This window comes from Acipenser ruthenus, chromosome 11 (genome assembly GCF_902713425.1).
Source record: "Acipenser ruthenus chromosome 11, fAciRut3.2 maternal haplotype, whole genome shotgun sequence".
Classification (NCBI taxonomy): Eukaryota; Metazoa; Chordata; class Actinopteri; order Acipenseriformes; family Acipenseridae; genus Acipenser; species Acipenser ruthenus.
The window spans coordinates 25,558,023-25,585,990 of NC_081199.1; the positions used below are offsets into that span (position 1 = coordinate 25,558,023).

General features: G+C 39.3%; 1 protein-coding gene across 1 annotated transcript; it reads right to left on the reverse strand.

Annotated features, from left to right (window-relative positions):
* Nucleotides 1-667: 667 nt before the first annotated feature.
* On the reverse strand, nucleotides 668-27,637 carry LOC117426300 (E3 ubiquitin-protein ligase MARCHF4-like). The gene is made up of 4 exons (XM_034043748.3): nucleotides 27,131-27,637; nucleotides 17,949-18,104; nucleotides 17,002-17,194; nucleotides 668-6,546 (listed from the first exon to the last, which is right to left on the reverse strand). Exons 1-4 carry the CDS (start codon nucleotides 27,635-27,637, stop codon nucleotides 6,122-6,124), a joined length of 1,281 nt encoding a protein of 426 aa, XP_033899639.2. The 3' UTR covers nucleotides 668-6,121.
* Nucleotides 27,638-27,968: the final 331 nt, after the last annotated feature.

Here is a 27,968-nt window from a genome sequence, read left to right on the forward strand (position 1 = left end):
CTTCTGAAGTTTTTTCACATCGCTTACATGTCCATCAGTTCAGTGATAATTCAATTAGATACCTCCGAGAGAGTGTAATAAACTGCTGTTAGACTAATAAAGCAATAATATCATATGCATGAATAATTGCAAGAAATTACAAACTGCTTTATTTGCAGTAATGCGCAGAGTGGAAAGCAAGAGCTTATTTTCCAAATCAGTCTAATTAATTCTGGTCATTTCTAAAGGGTATTACAGTTTTTCTATTACATGCCCATGTTTTTCGTAGCTCTTTAGATTTCTGGTTTCCCTGACCTCAATTACCACTAATCTTGGACCGCTTACTGTTACCTTAGGTAATCCACGGTTAGTACTAAGTCATGCTAGAAAACTCTGTCAGAGTTACATCGTCACAGGATTTGAATGGAAGGCTGTTCAGTCCCAGTCGAAGTCAGGTCAAGATTTTGAGAAAAATAATATCACAATATAGAAGAACGATTGCAAACACAATAAAATGAATCAGGAATGTAAAAGAGAATTTGAAGCTACTGACTCTACACAGAGTATCCTGTCAAGCATGATTTTAAAAGAAAAGGAGGAACACTGGTTTTTAGACCATTGAGTTTCATGTTACGTAACATTTTTTTATTTTATTTTACATATTTACAAAATGTAAACATAAGCCAATTTTTTAAAATAGTTTTTCGGGTTTCAACCTGACATCAGCTTTGTCTGCTCTGGGGAAACATTTGAGCTTTGTGCAGGTGGAATATTTTTTCTACAATACACCTGAAATATTCCCTCCCCTTTATTATTTGCAAACATTCAGTCTCTGTGGCAAATTACCAAAGCATTCAACACCGATCTGGAATGTGACTGGCCTGGACCATTGGAACAAATTGACTCCATAAGTGGGGTGCCATGATTACAAATAATTCTAAACCATTGTTTTCCAGCACATTCCTCACTGAACAAACCAACAGCTTTTCCATTGGTAGACTGGAGTGGTTTAACCCAATATCAGTGACAGGAATGTGATGCCAGATCTCATTTCAAAACAATAAAAAAATACCATCAAGAACCCATTGTGATAATGGTATACTACACGCTGAAGAAACCCAGGCAGGATCATTAGCAGACCACAACATAACCAATAATGGCAACTTCTCATTGAATTTGGAACAAATACTGTACAGTAGTCCTGTTCAGAATGGCAGTGATCATCAATGGTTGTGATACTATGGGCATGCTGAAATAGGTAGATCACCATTTTACCATGCTACTGATGCTGTCCTCTAGTACTGAACCAATGTTAAATAATAGCACCATTTGGTTTGGTCTCCATTGAAGGTTAATGGTGTTAAACTGGACAACTGGAAGGATATCAGCCCCCCCCCCCCCCCCCATGAGTTTCTGCTTCGTGGAATATGATACTAAATATTATTAAAATAATTACCCTGTGGCCATTCTGGTAAAAGTGATTAATTTAAACAAACGTGGGACTCGGAAATTGAATTGGATTGATGGGAATTAAGTATCTCTGTTTATGAAAAAACAAGGAGTCATAAAAGGAACATAGACGACCCCAGGTGAAAAATAGTGGGTCTTTTATTAATCAATCGAAAACGATAATGTGTTAAATTAATCGAATCAGTTACGTGTCGTTAACTTATTAAAACCTCTATTGTTCGAACCTTATGGTTGATGACTTTGACACTTCATCAGGATCATTTTAAATGATAAGAATAAAAGACCCTTATCTGTGTTAGCTGTCCCTACCCACTCACTGCTTAAAACTGCGTCTTAATGTACTCTTAACATGTGGCTTGTGAGGGATGTATGTAGCGATTATGGAATATAGGGTGTGACGTTCCGGTTAAGACACAGACCACTTACAGTTGGTTTCATAGAACCGGATAGAACTAATCTTGAACCAAATGTTACCTTAAGTGCCAATCTGTGTCTGTGAAACCACTCCAGCCTTTAGTGTTACAGCTTTTGAAAGTCTTCAATATGAGATTCATGACTCCTGACAATCAATTCCAGACAAATCCATCCTTAGAGCAGGTGTCTGTTCAGGGGTGAAAGAAGCCAAACTTAATCTGAGCTAAGCTTCTCATAGCTCACCCATTTCACACTGCTGTGTTACCGGTATTTCATAAAACCAAAATCTGTAATTAATTGTTTTTCTTTTCCATGGAAGTCCAGGTATCCAACATCTATAGTGTTCTAAGGAATGAGCAGTACAATAGTAAAGCAAAGTATTTTATATATCGGTAGATTACAGAATTACTCTGCACCAAGGATTCAAATACATAATATAGATTTTGTTATATATTTATGATGGATCAGGATTAAATTCACAGTTGCCCATAAAATGGCTGAAATAGTTGACTTTAATATTATTGTTCTGAAAAAAATAGGGAGGGTGGATACTCAGGAAATATTATTTATATTGTTGACATACATTGGGCATTCATTCAACAACAAACCAGGGAAGCCTTTGTATTTTCAGATGACATCAGAGTAAGGTTTAAAACCGGCAAACCACATGCTCATATAGTTCATTTAGTTGTTGCAACAGGGAACAAAACAGTAATCTCCACATGATTCTGATTTGTGACCTCTGAGACGGGGAGACTTCTGTAATTGTTCCAGAGCTACTTTAAACCTGAACCATACCAGGCTGTCTGGTCTAGGCATGTTTAATTATTGTTACTTAATAAGTGTTACATGTGATTATAACTTAAAAGAGTATTACATTAAACTCAAGAAACACTTAAGTTGAAAACTAAGGGGACATTTACTTTAGGTGTCATACGCAACTGGCCAGAGGTCAATATTTCAGGCCAACAATGGTGAGGATTCATTCAGATTTTTTTTTACAGCAGATTCCTTAATTGTTTACAGAAATAAGTATTTCTGGGCAGTGTGACAGGCAACTCCCTTTGGCAGTGATACTGGTTTGGATGTTGAGCAACAATACATTAAACTGTAGTAAGAGGCAGTAGTGTGTCATTGGAATCTCAGTTAAAGCATTTGCAGGACACTTAACAGCTGGTGACTAGAGCAGTGCCACGTTTCCATCTGCCATTGGAATGGCTTTAAAGCGATTTGAAATCAGACTCGTTCAATTCCATCTGCAGCAGCTCAAGATCAAATCCATTTCAATTAGGACTCTGTCAGCCACAGTTAGGATTGAAAAACTCTAGTGATGGTGGAAGACCACCAAATGCCAATGACACAAGAAGCTCACAATGCGCCAGTGCAACCAATCTAACTGACGGGCAGTTCTGGTGTTTCTGTTTAACACCCCTTTATAAATATATGCTTTGTTTCCATCTGGCTTGGACCGAGTTGAAATCAGTTTGTTTCCATTGGCAGCAGAACAAGATAAAAACTGGTTGGAATTGGGACTCTGTCAACCCCAGTAAGGCTGTGACTCGCTGGTACAAATCATTTTGATGGAGGAAGAAAGCATCCATATGCCTAATGATGCGACTACAAGAAAAAATTAAATCCCATTCGTGCCTAGCTGCCCTTCTTGGCTGGGGGCGCACAGGGAGTGCTTCACTTGCCTTTGATTCTGCAGGATTATGGATGAAAGTCGGCTGTGGTTAGTTTGTCTCATCGCACTCCTGGCAGATAAACCAGACTTGGCCCTCGCCTTCAGGGTTCATTAGCATCTGTTGCTTAGGCGACAATCAAATCTCAAATACAATTTATAAAAAAACAATCAGGAAAATTATCAAGGATCATGTCAATATCAGGCAGATTTATTTTTCTCTAAGTATGACCTTTGACTTTTATCTAAGGTCTAGTTGAAAATTGGTTCGTAGGCTGTAAATGGAATCAGTGGCAGCTGAGATGAGATTTCAAGTATGGTGTAGATGGAAACATAGCAGTAGACATTAGAGTTTAGGGTTAAATTGGCAAAACATAAAGTAAAAAAACCTAAACAGCTGACTTCAAGTTTTTGTCTGGAGAGAAAAAAGGAGTACAAAGGTAGTGTGTAAATAAAGAAAGGGCTTCAGGCAGAACTTAAGAAACGTAAAGCATCAATAGGTTTAAAATAAGATGAGTTATCTGTTTTTTTGTTTTCTGCTCTTTTGTTTTTCCCTGGATCGATGCGCCATGTCATGTGGGTTACGAACCTGCACCTGGATTTACTAGTCCTCATTAACTGCTTCTTGAAGCATTAAACCCTTCACTGTAGCTAGTTTGTAATCTGTTTGCTGTTAATTTATGACTTCAGCTGTCGACTAACTGACTTAATGGAATTAAAACACACACACATACACGGCACTGGGGACATAAATTGTCAGCCATTCAAAAAGCTCAAAAGGCTCCTAGACATAACTGTTGGCCATAACTTTTGTTTCATGGCAAGGCACACAAATCCTCAGGCAGGTATGCAAAACTGAATATTTTTTCATTACATATAATAATATTTGAGTGTTATTCATGAAATAGTAAGTAGCTTCAAATTACATGTGTATTACCTTTTTATGATGTTTATGTATGCTTTACCCTGAGATTAAGAGCTGCTCGTTAGTTCTTGTTGCCTACCACAGACACATGTAACATAAGCTATATCAGCCAAAGTGTCTGTATATTAGTAAGCACCACTCAAAAGGAAAGATATGTAACACAGGCTATATTAGCTAAAGCATTTTAGCTGAAGTAAGTGACCAGCTACTTGCTCTAAACTTCTATAAAGAAACGTTGGCTGTTCTAGTTTACTTTACATGTCCGTGTCAGGCATCTACAAGTGAAGAGCAGCTCCAGAACACACAGTCAAAGCCCATTTAACTGAGACATTAGAAACAATGTGATGTTTGAGTAATTGCAATAAGAGCCACTTTTTGCAAACATCATAAAAAATAAGAGGGCCATGGAAATGTAATCAGAAGCTACTTACTCTTAAAGATAAAGTGTTTCAGATTTTATTCACCCAGTATGGGACAAAAAATTGAAAACTGTTTCACTGTTAGCAGTGATTAATTCTTAACAATAGATGAAGTTACAGCAACTAGGGTGTCGGGAGGCACATAGCTTGTTTATTCAGATGCTGTGTGTTTGGAGCAGACACGCACAGCAGATTAACGGCTTGGGTGTATGGAGACGGGTTGATACAGTTTTTTTTTTTTCAGGACTAGCTGGGATTTTACTCGCAGACTACAGGTTGGGAACAGCAAGGAGTCTTTAGATTGAGTTAGGTACTAGGCAGACTTCTGTCTGAAACAGTGTCTGAGCAAATGACCTTCTAGTGAGGGTGTAATGCATAGCAGGATCATTATACAGTGTGCAGAATGCAGGTGATGACAGGAGCAGCAAATGTTAGAATGCAAGTAGAAAATCAGAAACTGCATTAGAGCAGAGACACAGAACCAGTGAAGTGGACAGTTACACTGTCTGAGAAAGTACAGTCTTCCCCCTGAATTATTGGAATCCCTGAATATACCAAAACTCTTACAAAATGAACAATCTTCTCTACCCTTAGCCTTCATTCAGTTTCACAGCACACCAACATGACACCAAAACTGCCATAGCTTGTCAACAAGGTTGGGGTAAATTCTTGAATTTCAATTCCTTTTTAAAATCAATTACCAATTCAAAATAAAATTCCTTTGATGGAGACATAAGAATTGTTGTGATTGTTCAACTGCTTTAATTAGAAGCAAATTTAATTGACTAACAGTGACTTCCATTTAAGTAATTTGTTGCCACTGTGAGAAGCTCATTTTAACAGAATACTGCTTATTGCAGTTTTGATCAATGATGTGTTGGAATTGATTAAAAAGGAATGGGAATTGAAATTGGAACTTGATTTTAAAAAGGAATTGGAAATGGAATTGTAATTGGAAAACAAGAATTGGCCCTGCCTGTAAATGATACATTGCTTAGGATCCAAGCCGGGCCTTGTTTTTTTTTATTCTCCTCCAAACTGAAACCCTCACATCTCCATCCTGTTGTCAGGATATTCTGTCATTGTGTTTCTTCGGCTGGTTATGTAACCCCTTTTTTCATTTCCATAAAACAAAAAACAAAAAATTACACCGGGTGCCGTCCTTTGTCTTTGTAGCACACCAATCCTCCCCATTTTTTTGCCCCACCAAAAAACAGGCCTTAAAAAAAAACCTCAGACTGTAGTTACTCGCATGACCAGCTCTCTGTTGCTGTTACTGTGGCTGCCGTGGCCTCTAGACTCCTGTTGCCTTAGGTGGCTGAGGAGATGCAGGATGGAGTACGCACAGTGGTTAGACAGGGGAGGCCCGGAGCCAGGCGCATTGTTCTGGTTAAACCCCATTGCCGAGGTGGCGGTTGTTGTGGTAGTTGCCGGGGTGACAGGAACAGTGGCTGCAGTCCCAGGAGTGAGGGAGGAGGAGGTAGCCCTAATTTGGTTACTACTCTGGGTTGGCTGCACCAGGTTCCTTGAGCTCGCCCCGGCTTTCTGGTCACTGCTGTCCGTGAACTTGTCATAGTTGAGCACCTTCCATTGCTGGTTGACGGCCTGCCAGCGCTTGAAGATTCGGAACACAGAGGGGCCCTCATGGATAATCAGCCCTGGGGAAATAAGCAAAGCACATGCAGGCTCAAGCTTAGAACAGGGATTCCTTATACAAAAGGGTATGCAATTATCAATCCACCTTTTAACATGAAGTCCTTTATTTGCTTAAAGAATCATAGTGCTTATTAATATAGTCAATTTGACAAAGGTTCCTAAAATATACATTTTTAATATCTTCACTGGATGAAAAAGGCATTTTGTTGAAAACATTACAATTTAACCATGTTTTTGCGACCTTATTAGACATGCCCAATTGGTTGCCCAATGTTGCCTCACCAATTAATCAATCAATCAATCAATCTTTATTTTATATAGCGCCTTTCATAGTGGACCACCATCACAAAGCACTTTGCAAGATGCAGTAATAACAAGAAAATGTATAATACTTTAAATACAGAGAAATGCATAATACATGATATACAGTAAAAAAAAATAAAAAAAGATGCATAAAACAATACAGTGAAAAATGCATAATACATTAAGTACAGTGGAAAGTGCATAATACTTGATAGTAGCATAATACATGAAAAAGTACATTACAGTGGAAAGTGCAGCAGCTAATAGCAGATATCAGGTTTAAAGAGCATGGAAAGCAAAAGAGAACAGGTGGGTCTTGAGAGTTGATTTAAAGCGAGCGACATTTGTCCTGCCTAAAGCTACGGAAGCACAGCCAATGCAGAAATCCCTGTGGAACTTGACGAGTATAGGATTTGAACCATGCTTGAATGGATACTACAGATGGCATTGCTCATACTAAATTAGGTACTATATATTATAAATAGTGTTGCAGTTATGGAAGTAGGAAAATAAGAAGAGGTAGTGAAAATATTAAGAAAGGAGAGAGGAAATCAAGTAGGGTACATTTTCAGGTAATGTGGTGTAAGTTGGTTAATTCCAAAAGGGCTATCGGTCATAAACTGTGCTATTAGTTCTTCTCTTATACAAGTTTACCATAGTAAAAGCATAGTAAAGTTTAATAAAGCATAGCAAAATCTTGGGAAAGCACAGGTAAGTGTTGTGAAGTTGATGGAGGTATGGTAAAGCATGGTGAAATATGGTAAATGTGCAGTAAAATGTGCACTAAAGGAAGTGTGAAGCGGGTTGCGACCTGGCGTGCGCAACTTTAATATTCACGGTAACGTGTTTTGCTGTAACCTCATTAACATCTCTAAATTAGCGAATGATTCCCCCACACCGCAATCAGGAGCCTGAACAATTGGAAAGCGCTAAACTGCATAGCCAGCCTCCAACTTTCTGCTAAACTTCCTCAAAGTCAACACGTCAGCAAATACTCCCAATCAGTCTCTTTCCTTCTCTTTATTTTTCAGCACCTTAACACTCGAGCAGAGCCCTTCTGTCTGTTAGCTGGAAAGCCTAACTGTGCTGTACACCAAGAATGACCTGAACAAGCTTCATTGACTATCTGTCTGCTTTTCAATGAATCATGCCATGAAGAAAGAATACCGGTATTTACTCCTGTCAGCCTGACTGAAGAGAAAAGTCTTGATTGTGTTTTTTCAATATTTAATAAGATAGCATTTCTAAAGTCACAGGAGAGGGAGTTCCACAGACAAGGTGCACAACAGCTAACTGAGGCGGAATTGTAGCAATGCAAAAACTCTGGATTATCTCAATTCATGCTCTATACATTAGATATCAAATAGTCCATTCAGCCAACTGGGGTTTGTGCAACAAAGGTCCTGATTTCTCCCAAATTGGTAAAAACAGTTTTCTAAGGAGCAAGAGACTTTGAGTAAATGTACACATTTTAAACAATTTCCAGGCTTTATGTTTTTCACTGTCTGCTTACACAGAGTAAATTCACATTATTTTATTCACAGTCATTTCAGGTTTGCTAATTGAAAATTGATTTTATGAACAGTCTACTTGAAACTTTTAAAAGGTATATCATACAGTTCTGTAAAAACTTTAAGATATTAATTTATTTTTTTGTTTGATATTTTCTAACATCATTTTTTTATAGTATAATAATAGTTTCTATTTATTTAAAGATAATCAATGAAAATACTGGCGTGTCCATCTCATATTACATTTATACATACATATATATATTCCCCCAAGACACACCTCTATTGTCTCCATAACTGTTGTATAAAAAACAATACCAGAGTAAGTAAGATAAACCTCATACACCTCTGGTTTCTCTTTTGTAACAAAGGGTAAAACAAGCTCTTCATGTCTTCATTAATAATCATGGTTGTATGAAACTCAGATTTACCAGATTGTTTTGGTTGGAAAATTGGTTGTTATGTCACAGTAACGTCTGACAGAGGGAAAGTATTTAGAAAATTCAAATAAATAAGATCAATAAAACCATGGCCTTCCAGATAAACAGTAATTAAGAAAAAACACAAAAAAAAACTTGTGGCTTATCTTTTGAAAGCTGAATTGGATGAGCTAAGAACACTGCCTTGGGCTACTGTGATGCTTGTGTTGAACTCTGCTGATTTGGTCCCTTGCTCTGCAGAGACTGAGGGAGGTTTTTTTACAGTTGCTGTCCTCGCCGCTAACTCTGCTTATTAGTTGTCTTCTCTCAAACTCTCTATACTATTCCAGAAAAGGTATAACAAAGCTGAAAGCAAAAAACATGTATAACCTTGTGTGGCAAAGTGGTTAACTGTGTGCAGGTGCAGGTGATCAATAATCATACAAACAACAATAATCCAGGTGCAATGAAGGTTTAATTGTATAATCCAATGCCTGATGGCTAACAAAAGTAAACAATAACAATGTTAATGAAGCAATACAGTGGCGTGTATTGCTTATTTATAATCTGCGGGATGGCCCCATAATAACAACAGTCCTGTTTCAGTTCACCCACATGTAACACATACACAAACACAAACACCAGTCCACAGTGTGTGCTCTAGTGCTCGTGGTGAATACAGCTCTTTAGTGACAACAAAAGTGCAGTGTTGTTGATCCGGGTTTAGTGCTAGCCTTTGGCGACAGCTCCGGGTCGTGTTAGCCGTCAAATAATTACAAACAGTATTATTAACGACTAACAAAAACAAACAAAACACTCCAGTTTCACTGCACAGGTTCTGCTTCTGGTCATTTAACGTAACCATTCACAAAGGAACAGATCACATCACTACTTCCCCTTTTTATAACGTCACCCATGACCCCTTGGTCAATGAGCGCATCTGCTCCTCCAATCAGCGGATGCCACGCCGTTTCCCGTCCAGGTCACTGAGTTCGTATACCGTAGCTTTGCCCCCTTGCTAGATGGCCGACTTCCACCTAACCCTGGGAATAAACTGTCTTGCCATTTAGTCCAGAGTATTCTGTTCCCTTTATGCAGCTGCCTCGTAGGTCGGGAGGGAGATCAAACGCTAAGAATCATTCAATCTTTGTCACACTTGTAACAGTGATGTAATGGCTAGCAAGTGATCACAGATGAGCTTGTTTTTCTACAGCCAGAACTACCCTTGGAGAATGAACTTTCTAATAAACTTTCATGTAAAAATGAAGCCACAGGGAAACATTATATTTTATATGAGAAATACCATGAGCGTTCACTTTCCTTTTCATGTTCTCAAGTCATCCAGTGTTCCTCCTAATGGCTTCAAGGTGACAGGTCAATCTCTGCGAAGTGTGGAGTTAATGACAACTCAGTCTGTTCTCAACTAATCAATCTCACCCTCCCATCAACAGAGACTTAATCAACTCTGTGCACCATCACAGTGTTTAAAAGGGAATCCATCAACTCTGAACAGTCACACGCGCATGCTGACACACTGAAGGACAGATTTTAGGTGATGAAATCGAAAATAGATGCATTTAATCAGGAACATTTAATGTTTCCTGTTTAACCCTCCTGTAATGATAATTTATGAATACGGTTACTGTACCTGTTAGAAACCTTGATGCATGGACTGGGTTGTACTATGTTGAAATAAACGTGCACTGTGCTTGTACCGTGTCTAGACTCTCTATACTGCCTTCTGGCCTGGATTGTTTTGTTCATATATTTTTTGCTACTTTACAGCTGACTTTTGGTTCCATTTGTTTTATATTATAGGAATATAGACCGTTGTGCAGCTCTCTATCCCAGAATAATTGAGGTTCAGTAATCAGTCATGATGAATCTGTGGGAGGCAGAGGGGCTTTATTCCAACTATATTTCAGGCTTTCTATCCAGTTTCTGTGTATTAATAACTTTAAACTGACTGTAGGCAGGGGTGTAGTGCTATATTTAGAAGTGAGAGGTCACTATTATCTACCCTTACCCCTCCCTCAACCCTACCATGCCCCCTGCCAACCACGTTTCCTATGCATAACACTCCCCCCCCCCCCTCCCCCATATATTGAATGGTTTGGTCCAGAATCGTCTCACTGTCCTATTGCAGCCGCTTAAGAGAGAATGAGACTGACGTTTTGAAACAGAAGTACATCCGTTTGCAAAAAAAGATTTGTGTAAGGCCACAGGTACCCTTTATTTGTTTGCTGTGATTGAGTTTGATCTTTGTTTATTTTATCTACTTGATTTTTGATATATGTGTCTAAAAATAAGAACTGTTCCAATTATTACATCTAATTGTAAAACGTTGACACCTTAGCACAGCGTTGATACAGGTTCCCTTCACCTCTCTTACTCATTATTCTAAACCAGGCATTATTATTTGCTTATTTGTATGGGTTATACACATGTATATCTATCTCTATATATTAATAGGAGCAAAACAGTTCAATATTCTACACGTGAAGTACAGAAGCGGTGCTCTCCCTGTCCAGGAAGTGAGGGGTCAGCACTCCCTGCCAACCCCGCAGCACTACACCCCTGACTTGTAGGGTGGCAAGGCTGTCCAACACATGGCTCTTGAGCCACATACGGGATCACTGAGACTTTCTGAATTAGAGGTAAGTGTAAGGCCGGACATTCAGTACTTCAAAGCACATGTTTTGTTTTGCTTTGAATGGTTCTTTAAGAACTGCTTATTAATATGGCTGTTTCAGCCAAAAAGGTTGTCCAGCTACAGTATGAGGTGGAGCATTGCTTGTATGTGATAAAGGGCCTTGAATTACATGAATCACCTTACTACCTGTTATCCAGTAAAGAACTTGGGGTTGGCTGTTTGAGCAATGGAGTATGAAAGTTCTGAGGTATATAATATGCTATTTATGGAGTCGAGCATAAATCATATCCGGTAATAGTAACTATAACTAAAAAATAATGTAAAACGATAACGAAATAGTAACTTAAATTGTAAAAAGTAATAGTAAATTGTAATCAGTAAAGCTTGTTAAACGTCAAATTCCCAATAAATATGAGTCCGACTGAAATAAATTTATATAGGATAAATGTCTGTGAAACTACTCTCTGTTTTTTATTTTCTTACCAAAAATAATCATTTTAGAATCATCTCTACTTTGTGTAGTTTTTATACTTGCTGTCTGTCCCATCTCCGTTCTGCTCTGAATAGCTAGATGTCGCTGTCAGTCAACTCAGTGGTCCCTTAATATGGGACACGGTAAACCAAATATTCTCTTCAACACCATTGATAAAATCCTGCATCCAGCCATCGATAAATCCATCTCCCATTCATCCTCCTATCTTACCTGCCATGATTTCTCCTCTTTCTTTCGGAACAAAATCGACACCATTTATTCTACGCTCTCCTGCCACAAACCCAGAATAGTACTTGACCACCTTGACTCCCCTCCTGCTCTCTCTTCCTTCTCTCCTCTCTCCATTACTGATGTCTCCAACCTATTGTTGAAACCAACTACTGCCACGTGCCCCCTGGACCCCTGGCCAACACATCTCGTCCGTCTCTTTGCTTCTGATCTTGCTCCTTCCATTATGCACAGTCTCAACCTGTCCCTGGCTTCAGGCCTGGTTCCTGCTGCCCTCAAGACTGCCCGAGTAAAGCCAGTGCTCAAAAAACCCTCCATGACCCGGCTGTCTTACCTAACTTCTGTCCCATATCCAATCTTCCTTTTTTCTCCAAAACTCTTGAAAGCGCTGTAGCCAGTCAGCTGATGAAACATCTCACAGATAACAATCTGCTTGCATCTCTGCAGTGTGGCTTCCGGCCGCATCACAGTACTGAAACTGTTCTGCTCTGGATTGTAAATGATCTCCTGCTTAATGCTGATGCTGCTACTCCCTCTGTCCTTGTCCTCCTTGACCTAACTGCTGCTTTTGATACCATAGATCATAGCATTCTTCTTGACTGCCTTCAGAAGTATGCTGGGATCTCTGGAACCTGTCTCTTCTGGCTGTCCTCTTACCTATTTGGACGCATGCAGTCTGTTTTCTATGATGGAAGCAGCGCTAACACAATCCCGGTGTCTCAAGGGTCTATTCTTGGGCCTCTTCTCTTCAACATCTGCATGCTTCCCTTGGGTCACCTCATCTGCCAATATAGCCTCATGTTTCACTCCGATGCAGATGACACCCAGCTCTACCTAAAACTAGACCCTGGATGTCCCTCTGCCATGGTCCGGCTCTCAGCTTGCATCCAAGACATCCTGGATGAGGCCTGGATGTCTGCCAATTTTCTTCAGCTCAACACTAACAAATCTGAACTTCTTCTAGTAGGATCAAAAATTAAACTCAAGAATCTCAATATTGCTTCCTTGAACCTTGGAAACTGCCTGCTGCTGCCTTCCCCCACTTGTGAGAATCAACACCGTGTTGGTGCTCACAGTTCAGAGTGCACTTTGTGCGCATAGCATCTCGGTGCAAACAGGACTCGGTGCACATGGTGTTGGTGCTCACAGCGCTCGGTGCACACGGTGTTCGGTGCACTCGGTGCGTACGGTGCCTCGGGATTGTGGGACATATTCCCGGAATATGATAATAATACATGAACGTGTATTGCAAATGTAACTGGATTAATTAATGAAACTGTGTATATTGAGAAACAGGGCAAACTGCTGTGTCTTGAGAAGAGGGCCTCTTTCTTGCAGACATACTGAACGAGGTGACCTACTGAACGAGGTGACTGGGGCTGGGTGGCACCTGAACTGGATTAGGCTGAGCGGACAGTTGAATTATGTACAGATAATTCACACGTGCAACAACAATCGTTTTGACGCAAGGAAGACATAAACTAGCGATGTCCCAGTGGAAAAGGACATTAAAACATCAAAGGACTGGGAGTTTAAAAAGGCAAGATACACAAATGATCTTGTGAAAAGACTATAAATATCCAAGCAAAACTAAACATTTTGCGCTCCATATCGAATGCTAAACAAGGTGCTGTCACTCTGCTAAGCAAAGCTGCAACTCCGGGACTCTGGACTCTGGACAGGATTCTGCCTGAAAACACACCAAAGATGAGGAAGCAAGCTGCAAGTGAGTCAACGACCACAAGCAGCGAGACTGAGGCCCGGCTGGAGGACTGTCGTAAAACTTATAGAGACTGTTATCAGACAACAAGTCTGGGTCTACTGTACACCTAAAACCACAGTATCAAAAAGAAACTGTGTCCTGCTACCTGCATAGCTAAAAGATTCAGCAAAGAGGATGGAGAGGATGGGTGCTGTTGTGGATTCTATACCGAGAACTGAAGACTTTGTTGCAGCTGTTTGTTGATTCTATCGAGAATTGAAAGCTTTGTTGTCGAGTTTGTTCCAATGTGGGATTGAGGACTTTGTTGCTGAGAGGAGAGCCATTTGTACTGGACACTTCATCAGACTGAGTTTGCAAACCAGAGGACCAAAAGTCTAAGCTTCAAGGAACTGTTGAGTATAATTCCAGTTGCATTTTCCTTTCATGGAACTAAATTAATTAATTGGAACACATTCAATTAAAGAAAAATAAAGATAAAAAAACGGTAAATTCTTCAATCAAAGTTAATCAAACAAAACGAGTGCTATATTACATGTATGGAATGAATATGTATCTTGCGACAAAGCTGTTATCTGAATATGGAATGGTAATATAAGCCTATAGAAAATGTATTTTAATAGGAGTTTTTGTTTCAATATGGTCCATATTCAGAAAGCATTTTCAACCAAAATCAAAAATAAGCATTTGAACTGCCTATAGGAACTGTTAAATTAGCACATGAAAGATTTATCTGACAGAAAACAACTTCTTTGTGTTGTTTTCTAATAAGGATTAAAAGGTAAATGCTTCATAAATATGGCCCTACAGTATGTGTTCTCCAGATCTCCTGGAAAGCCTGTGAGTCAGGGACATTTTGTATTGTACAGGAAAGGCAAAGGTTTTATTTTTATCTTTTTTTTTCATGGGTACCATTGATTCAGGCAAGTTGCTTATACAGTATATGCCTTGTTTTCATCAGGCATTGAGGTTCTACTTAAACATTTAAAACTGCAAATTAAATGGTTTAATGTAAAAAACTAAATATAGCTTTTGTAAATTGTTAAGTAAAAACCAAACTGAAATAAGCAGCCTGCTTTTTACTACTTGTTTCCAGCACACATAATCTATTTAAAACTATTTATCTTGCTCTTATTGTATTACTTGTACTGTAACACTTGAAATGTATTTGCTTACGATTGTAAGTCGCCCTGGATAAGGGCGTCTGCTAAGAAATAAATAATAATAATAATAATAATAATAATATTTGAGTCGTATTAAAGTGTGTGGAGGGCTGTACAGCAAGACTTGGCTAGTAAATGGTAATCTCTGATCAATACATTTTTGTGGTTGGCTATCCTAAGGAGTGTACTGTGAAGAGGTGTCGAGCCTGGCATTATACAAGTTATTTTTTACCTCAACAGATTTCAAGGTCATTACCACTCTGTTAACTGTAATAATAACTAAATAATGACTACAATTATATTTAGTTAACTGTAATAATAACTATAACTAAAATTAAACTAATAACTATAACTAACTATAACTAAAATAAAAAAAAATCATAACTATAACTAAAAAAAACATAACTAAAAAAACACTGATTAAAAGAAAGGGTAGATAAAAAAAATACAATTGTATTTAAAAAGTTACACCTTACTTATTTAATGCCAAAAGAAATTTGATGCAAAGTTGGGTTTTTTTGTAGAAATGAATTAAAGCACACAGGAGTATGTAGGGAGATATGTTCGTCTTACATTATAAATGATACACTTCATTTACTCTGCTGTGCTTATATTCTTAATGGAATGCCATCTCAAAATGCCAATGCCATTATTCAAGTCTAACCTCATTACTTTACAGGTGATTTTATTGTGGGAATCAGCTTTTGGAAGGAGTTTGATTTGCAGTAGTAAGTGACATAACTATGTTAACATTCTTTTTAAGGTAGAACAAATAATTTTCCGAGGTTCATAGCAATACTGTATATTTTCCACTAAAGAGTCCATGACTAGATGCTTCAAAATAGTTACAATCCCATACTATTTACATTCTTTAGAACCATATTTGCCTTGTTTCCCATTTAACACAATGGAGTGCGTTCTGACTACCCCGTGCCTGTGTGAAAAGACCTGGAGGACCTACAGGAGCGTGCCTCTAAGGAAAACACAGCCGTCACCATTACAGGCAACAGGTTCTACCAGCAGTCGTCCGGTGATACACAATTTTAATCCGTGAAAAGCCAATACTCAAGCCAATTGTAAATAGAAAAGGCAGGTTATCATGGACTGTAAGTATTAAGTTTAGATTTATTTTATGTGCACCTTGTTTGTAATATGCATTCACGTCCACGTTGACTTTAAAGTTTACAATAACCTTTTGTTTCTCTTTCCTTTTTCTTTTCAGGAGCAACTCAGACCCCAGGGTTACACATTTCAGGTAAGTACACATTTTTCTGTTTACTTTTATTTAAAACCATACAGTCAGTGCGATAGTTTTAACATGCTTAATTCAAGACATGAACATATCACGGTTTTACACTGGCAAAGAATAATGCGCACAGTCCTTATCAGTGATGGTGTTGCTCCATCACAACAGTTTTGCTACGGTATACTTTTTTCTTTGCAGAGTTAGCCAGCTCCCCTGTCTTCTCTGCTTGATTGAAAAGTGCTTCATATCAAGGGAACTATTATTCGTTCAGTCAAGATTTTCTGCCTTACTTATTTGCTGTTTGGGTTGACTGACTAATTTTAATTTGCCTGGCCTGTTGTGTGCACACTCAGGCACCAGTGTGAGTTCTGTGTAATGGAATGCAATCACTGTTGACACATCAAGTGTGACAGGGGTATTTATGATTTCACTAGATTCCCAGTAACAGCAATAGTAAAAGGGGATATACAGCAGCCGTGCCCGCGAAGTTCCACTATGCTACAGACAATCCCATTGAAGTCCCAACACTTTTTCCAGGACGCTACATCAATGTAAAGTATTTTAACACTGACAACTTCCCCTTCATTCCTCTAGGAACTTATGTTACACAACCGGCACCAGATCAATGATGCCTTTCAATCACTTCCAGTGAGTGGAGAGCTGAACACACATCCCCCTGAGCCACTAGCTCTCTGTCGGCTATGAGCACATCTCTACTCACCTATACAGACGATGTCCATGAAGCCGTACATGCCGTAGCAGATCTGGAAGAGCAGGTCCTGGCGCTGCCACTTGGCGGAGGGGCTGAATGACGACCAGAAGAGCCAGGAGATGCTGGCAATGAGGAAGAGTGTGCCCAGAACGGCAGCTGCAATCTGCACCTTCTCAATCACTGTCAGAGAGATGGCCTGCCACTGCCACACCATAGAGGAAATGCTATTAGAGCCCTGAAGACTGACCCTCAAACTCGCATAGACGGACACTTGTAGCATGCATTAGTACTGCTTGGTTACAAACTCAGATCAGTGTTTCAACAACAAATTATGATGTGCAATGATTGTCTGTGCTTTGTACTATGTTATTATTATTATTATTATTTATTTCTTAGCAGACGCCCTTATCCAGGGCGACTTACAATTGTTACAAGATATCACATTATTTCACATTATACAGATATCACATTATTTCACATTATACAGATATCACATTATTTTTTTTACATATAATTACCCATTTATACAGTTGGGTTTTTACTGGAGCAATCTAGGTAAAGTACCTTGCTCAAGGGTACAGCAGCAGTGTCCCCCACCTGGGATTGAACCCACGACCCTCCGGTCAACATATATATATATATATATATATATATATATATATATTTTTGTTATATAGGCTAGGAGTCTATAAAATTTGGAGATCTATGAAAATTCAAGGCAGATATTGTCTTCACCATAGATAGACACGATCAGAGCGTAAGGGTCTATATTTTTAACAAGGAACCTAAATAAATTGACGGAAGATACAGAAAACCAGCATAAACAATTATAACACAAGTTAGCTTTAATCGATTTACATTTAAAGGAACTAACAATCTGCCTTAAATAAGTTCAAAAAGCATGAGTGCATTTAGAGCAATTCCCATTTGGATGCTCTTTGAGAGGTGGTGCTGACCTGCAGTGGGTTCTTGGTGCTGATAGCGATGACGTGGTATTTGTAGTAGCAGAGCTCACAGCTCCAGGATCCCCTCTCACTGACCCACTTGATCAGGCAGGGCTGGTGGGTGGACCGGACCGAACCTTTGCAGTGGCACGGGCTCAGCAGCTCCCCCTACAGGGAAGACACAAGTAGAAAACTTTGTACCACTGAGATATCATTTTTGCTAAATGAGGTATGGCTAGCTAATACATCTTTCTAGGGAGCTGACTGTTTGAACAGCCCAAGATAGTTCATCCTGTCTTTCTCACCCTCTCTTTATCCCAACCCTTCCACCACTGAGAAGACAGACCTCGTAGCCTTTCACTTTGCTGTGCTTTTACTACAGGAAACTTTAAGTGTTTATATAGTCCAGCTTTTTTATTTTTAATTTTACTTTTTATTACATTTAATAATTTTTTACAGAGATATGTGTGATTTTTTGTTGTTTTGCTTGTCCTGGCTCTTTAAGTACTCATTGGTCTTTTGACATGTTTTTTTAAAAAATTTTATGGATGATAAATTAATTCACCAGGTATTGTTACCCAGTGTATAAGCACAGTTATTCTAATGAGATGAGTTTAGCGCTGTGTGATTAAATTACACACTCCAGGAGCAGGGTGTTAATGGACTGAGGGGTGAACTTTGCCGCAGATTTCCACCCCCAGCTTCCCTGAAGCAATGAGAGGCTGTAATTATTAAACATTGAATCAGTCCTGTATAAACGCAATTACACACACCACTATCATATACAATGTAGTGTGTTATTACTTTGAAAACACAAGAGAACTGCAAAATTATTCACCCTATTCACAGTGTTATGTAGTAGTTTCTAATTGTTTAAAATGTATCAAATCTAGTATTAACTAGTAATAGTATTAACGTAGTACCAGTTAACTGTTATTACAAGCAGGTCAGAAAGTATAATCTCTGATCTGACTGCATCAAGGCCATTAGAGTAACGTTCACCTACAGCACAGGAAGTGATTAGATAGCAATTATTTTAACCTACCGGTAATTTTTTTATATGAAGGAAAAAAAAGAAGAATTAAAGTAAAATAAGTCAATAATACATCTTCAGTACTTATAAGGGGGCAGTGATAATGCTTCAGATACTATAATGAGAGTAAGAGATAATACAATGGATTTCAAAAGCCTTGTGTAGCACTCCTTTAGGAATACATACAGGTAAACAAGGGAGACAGTAATCTTTCATCTGCATTATGGTTTCACCCAGGCAGTCATGTTGAGAGTGGCTCCTCCGGCATTCCCTGTGTGACAGACCGGCAATACTGAGCAAGGACCCACTCTCAGCATGATTAAAGGCAGGCAAGCATGTGTTATCGTATGATGTATGATGTTTGTTATGTGTGCTTCACCAAGGTTAACTCTACTTATATCAGACAGCCATTGATCTGGGGAAAGCCTCCTCTATGATCTCCCAAACTAAGAATCTCATTGTATATGAATGCCTTCTTTAGATCTGACTGCTCGACCTATACAGAAGCTGCTGTTCAGTCTGTCTCTCTTCTTACTCCATTTAGTCTGCATATTAGTCTATTAGTCTATTACCCACTGTGTTGTAATATGTTAATATGTCATGTCTCTTATTGTAATCTTGTGTGGGTCTGGCTGCTGAAACCATGCAGCAATTATAATAAGAGACATACAACACATATTAACTTATTATAAATAGAAGATTGTACTCATGAACAACTATGAAACCTAAAAAAGTGTTGCTTTTTGCCAATACATGCACTGTCCCTTATAAATATTTACTGTGGTTTCCAAGGCGTAGAACATGCAGGGGGACTGCTATCTGATTACCTAATTCTATAATTCCATTCTTATCGTATTATATCAAATATAAGCTCATAAGGGTTCACTTTTACGCAAATATAGGCACATTAATGTGGGAGTGTGTCACAAGGCTGGCTGAGTGGTGACACGTCAGACCCGGAAGAAACACAGACAGACAGTAGTGGTGAGTGAAACTGAGACGCAATGGTAGCGTTCAGAAGGTTTATTGCAAAATAAAAAGGTTGAACAAAACAGAAAAACAGGAACCGGCACTTCACGCCAAAATAAAGAGACAAAACAAAACGGACTATACAGTAAACAGACAGACAAAACACAGTGAGCTTCTAACTATTTTTAACTACTACTACTACTACTACTACTACTACTACCACCACCACCACCACCACCACCACCACCACCGTTTCCAATCCCGTTCTCTACTCACTGAACACCCAACCCCGAGTGAATGAAACGTGCATCTATTTATACTGTTGTGCTGGGATTCAATTACTAATTAATTATTCACTTGAATCCCAGCACGTGAATTAATTACGTGCAACCTCGTGCGCGCATATTACTTACTTTAAATGCACGTGCAGTGATGTGCAATCCCGTGCCTAAATACAATTATACATTTTTAAATACACGTGAAACACAGAACCGTTTATATCCCGTGTACCAATGACTATACACCAACATTAACACACGCACCATACAACACATAACACAAACTACGCACAAGGGCGTGGCCACATTGCCACAGAGTGGAAGCAGAGTCAAAGTATTAGCATAATACTTAATAAAATCAATATTTTACTATGGATTATTTGGGGTCACTTGGACATAAAAATATTTAAAAAAAAACATGTAAAATACTACAATAGCAATCCAAGGGGATGCACATTTTTAGCATGCACATATGTGTGAATATAAGCACATTCGTCTATCTGTGAATAAAACAAGCAGTTTATCTCATGCTTGTATATTCATGATAATATAGTTCACACATCATTTAAAAGGTAAGAAGAAGCTATTTAAAGGGCCCATGTAGCTCTAATTACTTTAAAGGTGACATTATACTGTAGTGTAGAAAGTTATACAGTATTTGGAAATTATTTTGCAATAAAATAAAAACTAGATATCAACTAGCTCACAGGAGTTAATCTGATTAAATTGCACTGAAGGTGAGGTATCAAAGATGTGGCATTTGATAAGGAAGCTTTATAGATAATTATTAGGCAGTAAAGTGATCTCCTGTTGTCAAGGTTAAACCAACCTTAAGCACTTGTAAACCATTTCAACGTAAAGTGCCCTGTACATTCCATATCTAAGAAAACTGCCCATGTCTGGTAAAATATTACAGCATACAATGACATCATCCATAACCATAAAAACAGTACTATTAGAAGATTGTATACGCTTCATTCAGTATACAGATACACCAAGCATGTAAAGAAAGAAATTTAGAAAGACTTTTTGCTAAGAATTTTGCTAAGTTTATTTTAGTTTTACTACATCTTGTGTGCCTACCTGCCACTATTCGGTAAGGTAAACAAACTGGAAAGCCAACAAGGACTGATTTCTGATAAAGCAGAGTGCACAGAAAGATAAACTATGGACAAATGCAGTAAGCATTCACCAGGAATCATATTTAACTTTAAGACTGAACGTGATTGTCGCACCAAGAAGCTTTAAATTCAATTTCCTCCTCTCATTAGCTGTATTTTCCTTACCCTCTCAACATGAACCTATATTACAAAATAATTTTCATGATAAAAATGCATCCATTTTTTATTGCTGTTGAAATTCCTCAAGGAAGCTGCTTGACAAATGTGTGACAAATAAAATACTGTACTTAATCCTGCATGTTTATCTTTTCAGTGCTTGTTTGCAATTTGCTTTGCTCATTGCATTTTTTTTCACATAACACTAATGAATCTTTGGAAACTATGAAACAATTTAGTAGTATGCCTGCATTCCACAATCTATAAACTATGAGTCTACTGTAACATTTAAAAAGAATGACATAGTTTGTTTAAGATCAAGTCCAGGTTACTATTATATATATTGCTATGTACTGCTTTTTTTGTATTGTTCATCTATTATATTTGTCCTGGATCAATATTACTTATCCTTTTCCGTTTCATTGTGACTAACTCAGTTCCTTGCATTAACATTGCTGAAGTTTAGTTAACAAAGCTGAAGTTTAGTTAATAACAGATTCTAATCTGTTGTTTTATATGTACCTTTAAAAAAAACACCCAGTAAGCATCTGAGCAGCTTTGGAACAAATCCAAACTTCTTTGGATCTAATCCAAGTTTTATCATGCCAGATGAAGATCAGATTTTAAGAGGGCTTGACAGTAATTTATTAGTTCATCTTTAACTTTTTATACAAGCAAATGTGTAGTTTTGAACTCTTAACTTGGCTCTGACCTTTCAACATGCTGGACCAAATGTTTTCTATATAATGATTGGACCACTCCGTAAATATCGTTACATCACCGGTATGGATATTGCTATAGAAAACAATAAGAAATACTATAGACTGCAGTCAACCACATTCACTGTGGGGTTCAGTATTTGAGTGTGGAGTGTCTGGACCCCCTCAACCCCACACTAACCCCTTGGGGTCTGCATTTGCCGTACTGTGCTTGTGCTGTTAATAACAGGAGGCATAGAAACAAGCTATACACTTCAGAATATCAGCATGGCAACAGTGAAGGACTGTAATATACGCCTGGTCTGGGAGTGACTCATGTTTGAAAAAAAAGTCATTACACTTTAATTTACGAAAAAGCTGCCAGTATCTGAGCGGGCAGCTCCCCAAAGACTCACAAAACCTTTTGATGGTCAACTGAGACAGAGGGGGCAGCAAGCAAAAGATCTGGCCATTATCAGGGCATGAGTGAACTAGAGGAAAACTAGAAACTGTGTCTTGGTGGCACAGCAGGCTAAATCACTAGCCTTTATTCTCTGAAAAGCAGGGTTCAAATCCAGTGGACATAAATCCATTACACAATCCACCACACAACAATGTCTGGGAAAGACTAATGACAGGGGTTCAGGTTAGGATTAATGTGTGCCTGTGCCTAACTGTTACCAGTGCCATTGTCCCTTATTTTATTTATGAGCACAAAATTCACAAGCCCCAAACTTCACAAGCTCCGACACTGATGATCTGAGGTTCTCCAATTTTGCAATAAGAACAGTTTATTGTATTTTATGCTGGAACAAAAATGGTTGACTTACAAGCAGCCTTATTCAACAAAGCTAGGATAAATATTCAGCTATTCCAACAAACTGTAATTGTGATAGGGAGGACTTTATCGCTGGTTCTTGCATGGATGTGTGCAGCTGGGACGCTAGGTAACCAATTAAGCAGTTAGGCTCGCCCAGGGCTGAGCTGATCAGGAGGTCCTGATTGGCTGGGGGGCATGCCCAGGGGGCGTGCCCGGGAAGCCTGCATGCAGCTCAAGACTACTGCATGGCCACTGCTACACAGACGGGCGCTGACAGAAAGCGTGCGCTTGTTGACATCGAGGAGGGACATGGAGAGAGCTACTACATGAAACCCTTCCACTCCAAGACGGTGCTCGTGAAGGCATTGCCCAACCAAGGCCGTTTAAAGAGGCAGGAGTTGTCATGAAGATGCCGGGACTTTGGGAGCCCAGAAGCAGGTCAGTTTAGGGGATCTACCCAAACAGTGTATAGAGAGGGTTTGTGTAGTGTAGTAGGTTCCTGGAGCGTGGCATCTTTTTTACTGAGACTAGCGCTCATCTTGTGTGGCAACCTTTTATTTTTAGCTTTGTTTTGTTTGTTTTCTTTATTAAATCTGACACTAGGGCTATAATTGCTGGTACCCTAGGGGCAGCACTTGTGTGTTAATTAAATCTGGGTGCCTCTGCGGCGTGTCAACACCCAATTCTCTGTGTCTGACTCATTATGCAGTGACGACCCACACATGGAACACTTCACCCTGTTCCAGTAATTAAAGGCAAAAATGGTTGTGTATCCAATACAATTAGTATACCAAAAGGACACCATCAGCCCTAGAGCATTGATCCTTGTCTGGATTCTGTTCTGACGTACAAAAAAACCAAAAAACACACACACAATTGTTCAAAGGGTGTTTCTCGCCTTTGTTTTGTGCAAAAACATCCTGCGGCAAAAGAATCAAGCATTTATTTGTAGCTTTTTTTTACTAGTCATGGTTCTACTAGTACACTGAGCAATCTGTGGAGTGTGAGATGATTGCTGTTGAAAGATAAAAGGTAGCAGAGTATTATTCTGAGCCTATAGCAGCACTGCTTTTAAACCAGCAACAGAGAACCAGGTGTTAACCTTTGCTCCTGTGCACTATATGAGATAGTTAAGGTGACAGTGGAGACTGACTGGTTTACAAAAAGTGACCATCATTTGTGCAACAATCACATTAAAAAATATAATTCCCCTTTACAATAATGTGTATGTCTTTCATATAGGAAAATGTGATACCTCGGAAATGATGACAAAACATTTAAGGTAAGATTTACTGGCATTATTTTGCAAGCTCTATGTACTTTAACGCTGTTGGATGTGTGCTTGAAATGATCTGAAATTGTATGTGTCTCCTTTGCTAATCCTTTTATACCAATACCACTTATTTTACAGTATTACTGCAGTCTCTGCACCTCTGTCTAAATCGAAAGAGCAAGGGGTTAAAAGTTCTTAAAGCATTAATAGCATGAATGCAGACGAGCCTGGCTCTTTTGTATTGTGGTAAAGACGTTGTTAGTCGCGCACACCCTCCAGCTTCTTACATTGGTGCCATGACTTGGAGCCCATAGATTGGCTGCAGCCGATCACCGAGATTAAAGAGGGATGAGTGTTGGCTCCCAAGTGGCACATCCGGTAAAGCCACTCTGCTTGGAGTGCAGGATGTGCCCTATAGAATGGAGGTCGCCGGTTCGAGTCCAGGCTGTTCCACTGCCGACCGTGGAGGGTTCTCAGGGGACGGCACACAATTGGCCAAGCGCCACCCGGGTGGGGAGGGCTTAGATCGGCCAGGGTGTCCTCGGCTCAGTGCACACCAGCGACCTCTGTAGACTGGCCAGGTGCTTGCGAGCTTGCCTGTAAGTTGCCCAGAGCTGCGTGGTCCTCCTACACTGTAGCTCTGAGGTGGCTACATGTCAGGCCTGCAGAGTGAAAAGAACTGGACGTCTGACGGCACACGTTTCTGTCTGTCTTCGTCTCTCTCTTGAGTGAAATAAAAAAATAATTGGGCTTTCCAAATTGGGGAAAAAATAATTGCCGATTCCAAATTTTAAAAAAAAGAGGTAAGAGTGTAACGGGCAGTGTTGTGTGATACACTGCTGTTACGGATTTTGTCCCATGTCGGTGAGATGAGATGAGGTTAAAAGCTCCAAAACCACAAATGCAGACAAGCCTGGATCTTTTGCATTGTGGTTAAGATCTTTGCTTGCCGGTTTGCACCCAGCCTCCATCCTGATACACGAGCTACACAGACCACACTCTCAGGGAGCAGAACTCAAAGGCATCATTGTAGGTCCTGAGTTCTGGAATGACAGCAGTAGTCTATTACTTGTTCTGCAGTCATCTGACAACTCTGTGCCACTGGCCAAGATGCAACATTTGATTGACGTTACCCATCCCTACCCAAGATTGTGCCTCTGGTAATGGCAATGATGTAAAACAATTGTGTGGTGCCACACTAAAACTCATTCTGTCTGTCACAGAATCACTGGTCCACTAGCAGAAACTAATAGCAGATACAACATTTCATTTTACCAAACCCACACTAAGAAGGCAAACAAGTAGCCTAAAGTGTAGATAAGAAGTCTAGTGTACGCCAAAATCAAGTTTACAAACAATATTTAAAGAGCAAGTAGCTTTACAATTTTAAAAAAAAAAACATTTTCAAGGGTTTTTTCTGTTGTTTTATGATTTTTAGTTTGTACTATTATTATGATTTGTTTATTTAGAAGATGCCTTACAGAGACTAGGATGTGTGAACTATGCATCAGCTGAATAATAACCACACATAATGATTTCAAACACCATAAAAGGGGAGGTAAAAAAAAAATTAATTTTGAAACTCCCAATCTTATTTCAAGTGAGTAACGATGTGCAAGACCAGTAGTACAGATAATCTGTTATCACAGCCACTAGCATCTGCTTACTACAGCACAAAGGGGTCATTGTAATGTTTCCCTGACAAAGAAAAAAACAAAGGCAACATACTGTACCAATCTCCCGCACCTATATACTTAGGACTTTCAAAAATGAGCCACCATCAATGCTTTTTATCTGAGGTGCAGTAGTGAGATCTCATAATATGTGATGTTCTGTAAGATATTGGGAGCTGAGGGTTCTACAGCATCCACAGGACCATACAACTTTAACCAAATCTCCTTTTGAATCAAGTGTTTCAAATTCAATGACAGATTGGCAGGCCACATTGCAGTAGTCTAAATTGTGCTGTGTTGCTAAGCAGATGTAGAGCCTGATTGAAGGAAAGCCATTCTCTGAATTCAGTTGTCTAATTAAGCAATAGAACCCTGTTTGAAGGACATTACTATGTGGAACTCAGCTGCATCGGCAAGGCTGCCATTCAGACAAGGGGGTTATTGTGTTTATAAACTGGCAAGCAGTGTCTTTACTGTTATTTTAAACATTTAGAATCTACAACCTACAGATTTATTTAATGTTTCAATGTTGCTGTTTTTTAAGCTCGATATTTTTTTGGGATATTGGTAGTGCCCTGCAATGCAGCTTCCTGATTGGTGGGTGAAAGTTCTGAGGTTTTGAATTTAGATTTAAACTTTCTTTTCTACACATGCCTGTTATATGCCTGAAGCACTTCTGTTAAAAACATTTCTACCGAGAGTGAGATAAGGTCAGTCCTTTTGTACAGGAAAAGAAGAAGGGTATAGTATAGCCGACTTCATTTCATACAGAACCCTTCATTTCACACAGAACCATTTCTTTCCTTTGACTGGGGAAACATATTGAACTGTTAATAAATAAAGCAAATTAAGAAATATTTATTTGGATTAATTCAAATAAATGGAGCTCAAAATGGTCTACTCTGCTATTTTGCAACTGAGTGAGTGGATACATGGATAATTATAGGGGATCGGTGGATTGTGAGAAACATGACCATCATGGAGGAAAGCAACTGGGTTATATTTAACTGTTCTGGGTAACTGGGAGAGTGTGGGTTGTGTGTTGGAGTCTGTCCCTATTCTAAACACTATTGACATTTTAAAATGGTTGGATTTAAGGCAAAAAATAATAGACTTTTCCAATATTAAGTGCCCAGCAGTGAGAAAGTAAAACACACCATAACCATGTCTTACCTGGTCAGGTCCCTGAAAGCAGATTCTACAGAGCGGGGTAAGTGTGCCACTGTCTGTGCAGCTGGTGAAAGACTGCCTGTCCTCTCCTTTACCCTTGTAGAAGTCATCTGAGGAGGTGCTGCTGATGAGGGATACAGAGTGCTCCGCTGCCTCTGCCGCGCCGCCCCATACCCCCGTATCTCTGCCCTCTTCCTCATCTGTACTGGCTGCGCCCCCTGTCGGCGGTGGTTGCCAGGCTGCGGACGAGGGGACACTTGTCAGGGTGTTGTTGCTGTCGACGATGCTGCTGGCGCCCAGGACTCCGTTGCCATGACTCTCTGTGTTTCCGCCGCTCATGGGGAGGAATAGAGGTGAAGGGGCTGAAGGAGTCGATGGCCTGAGCAGGAAAACCTTCACATCACTGAACAAGACGCAGCAGCGGCCCTTCACCAAGGCCTGGTGGCGCAGCATTTGTCTGTGACTCAACAATCCACAGCACCATAAAATGAAAACAGCTGCTAACAACATGTGTCTTTCAGGTCAGTTAAACAAATACAGGGCAAGAATGTATCATCTTTGCAGTCGGTCTTTCACGGTCTTACACAGTACTCGGTGTCGTTACAAAACCCGGTATTTTAAAAAATAAGGGTTAATAAGCTGTAAGCGGAACTCGCAATGGTTTGTGTTTATTTGTTCTATGTTTTGCTTTGTGGTAAGCTGTGGGTGTTTTTTTCTGATAAAACGAGGACACCAAAAGTGGTTTTGTGACAGTCAAGACCTTTTATTTTGTTTTGTAGTTTCGATAACCGAATCTGAATGACGCGTCTACATTTTGAAGATGTTTTTGTGAAAATTTAGA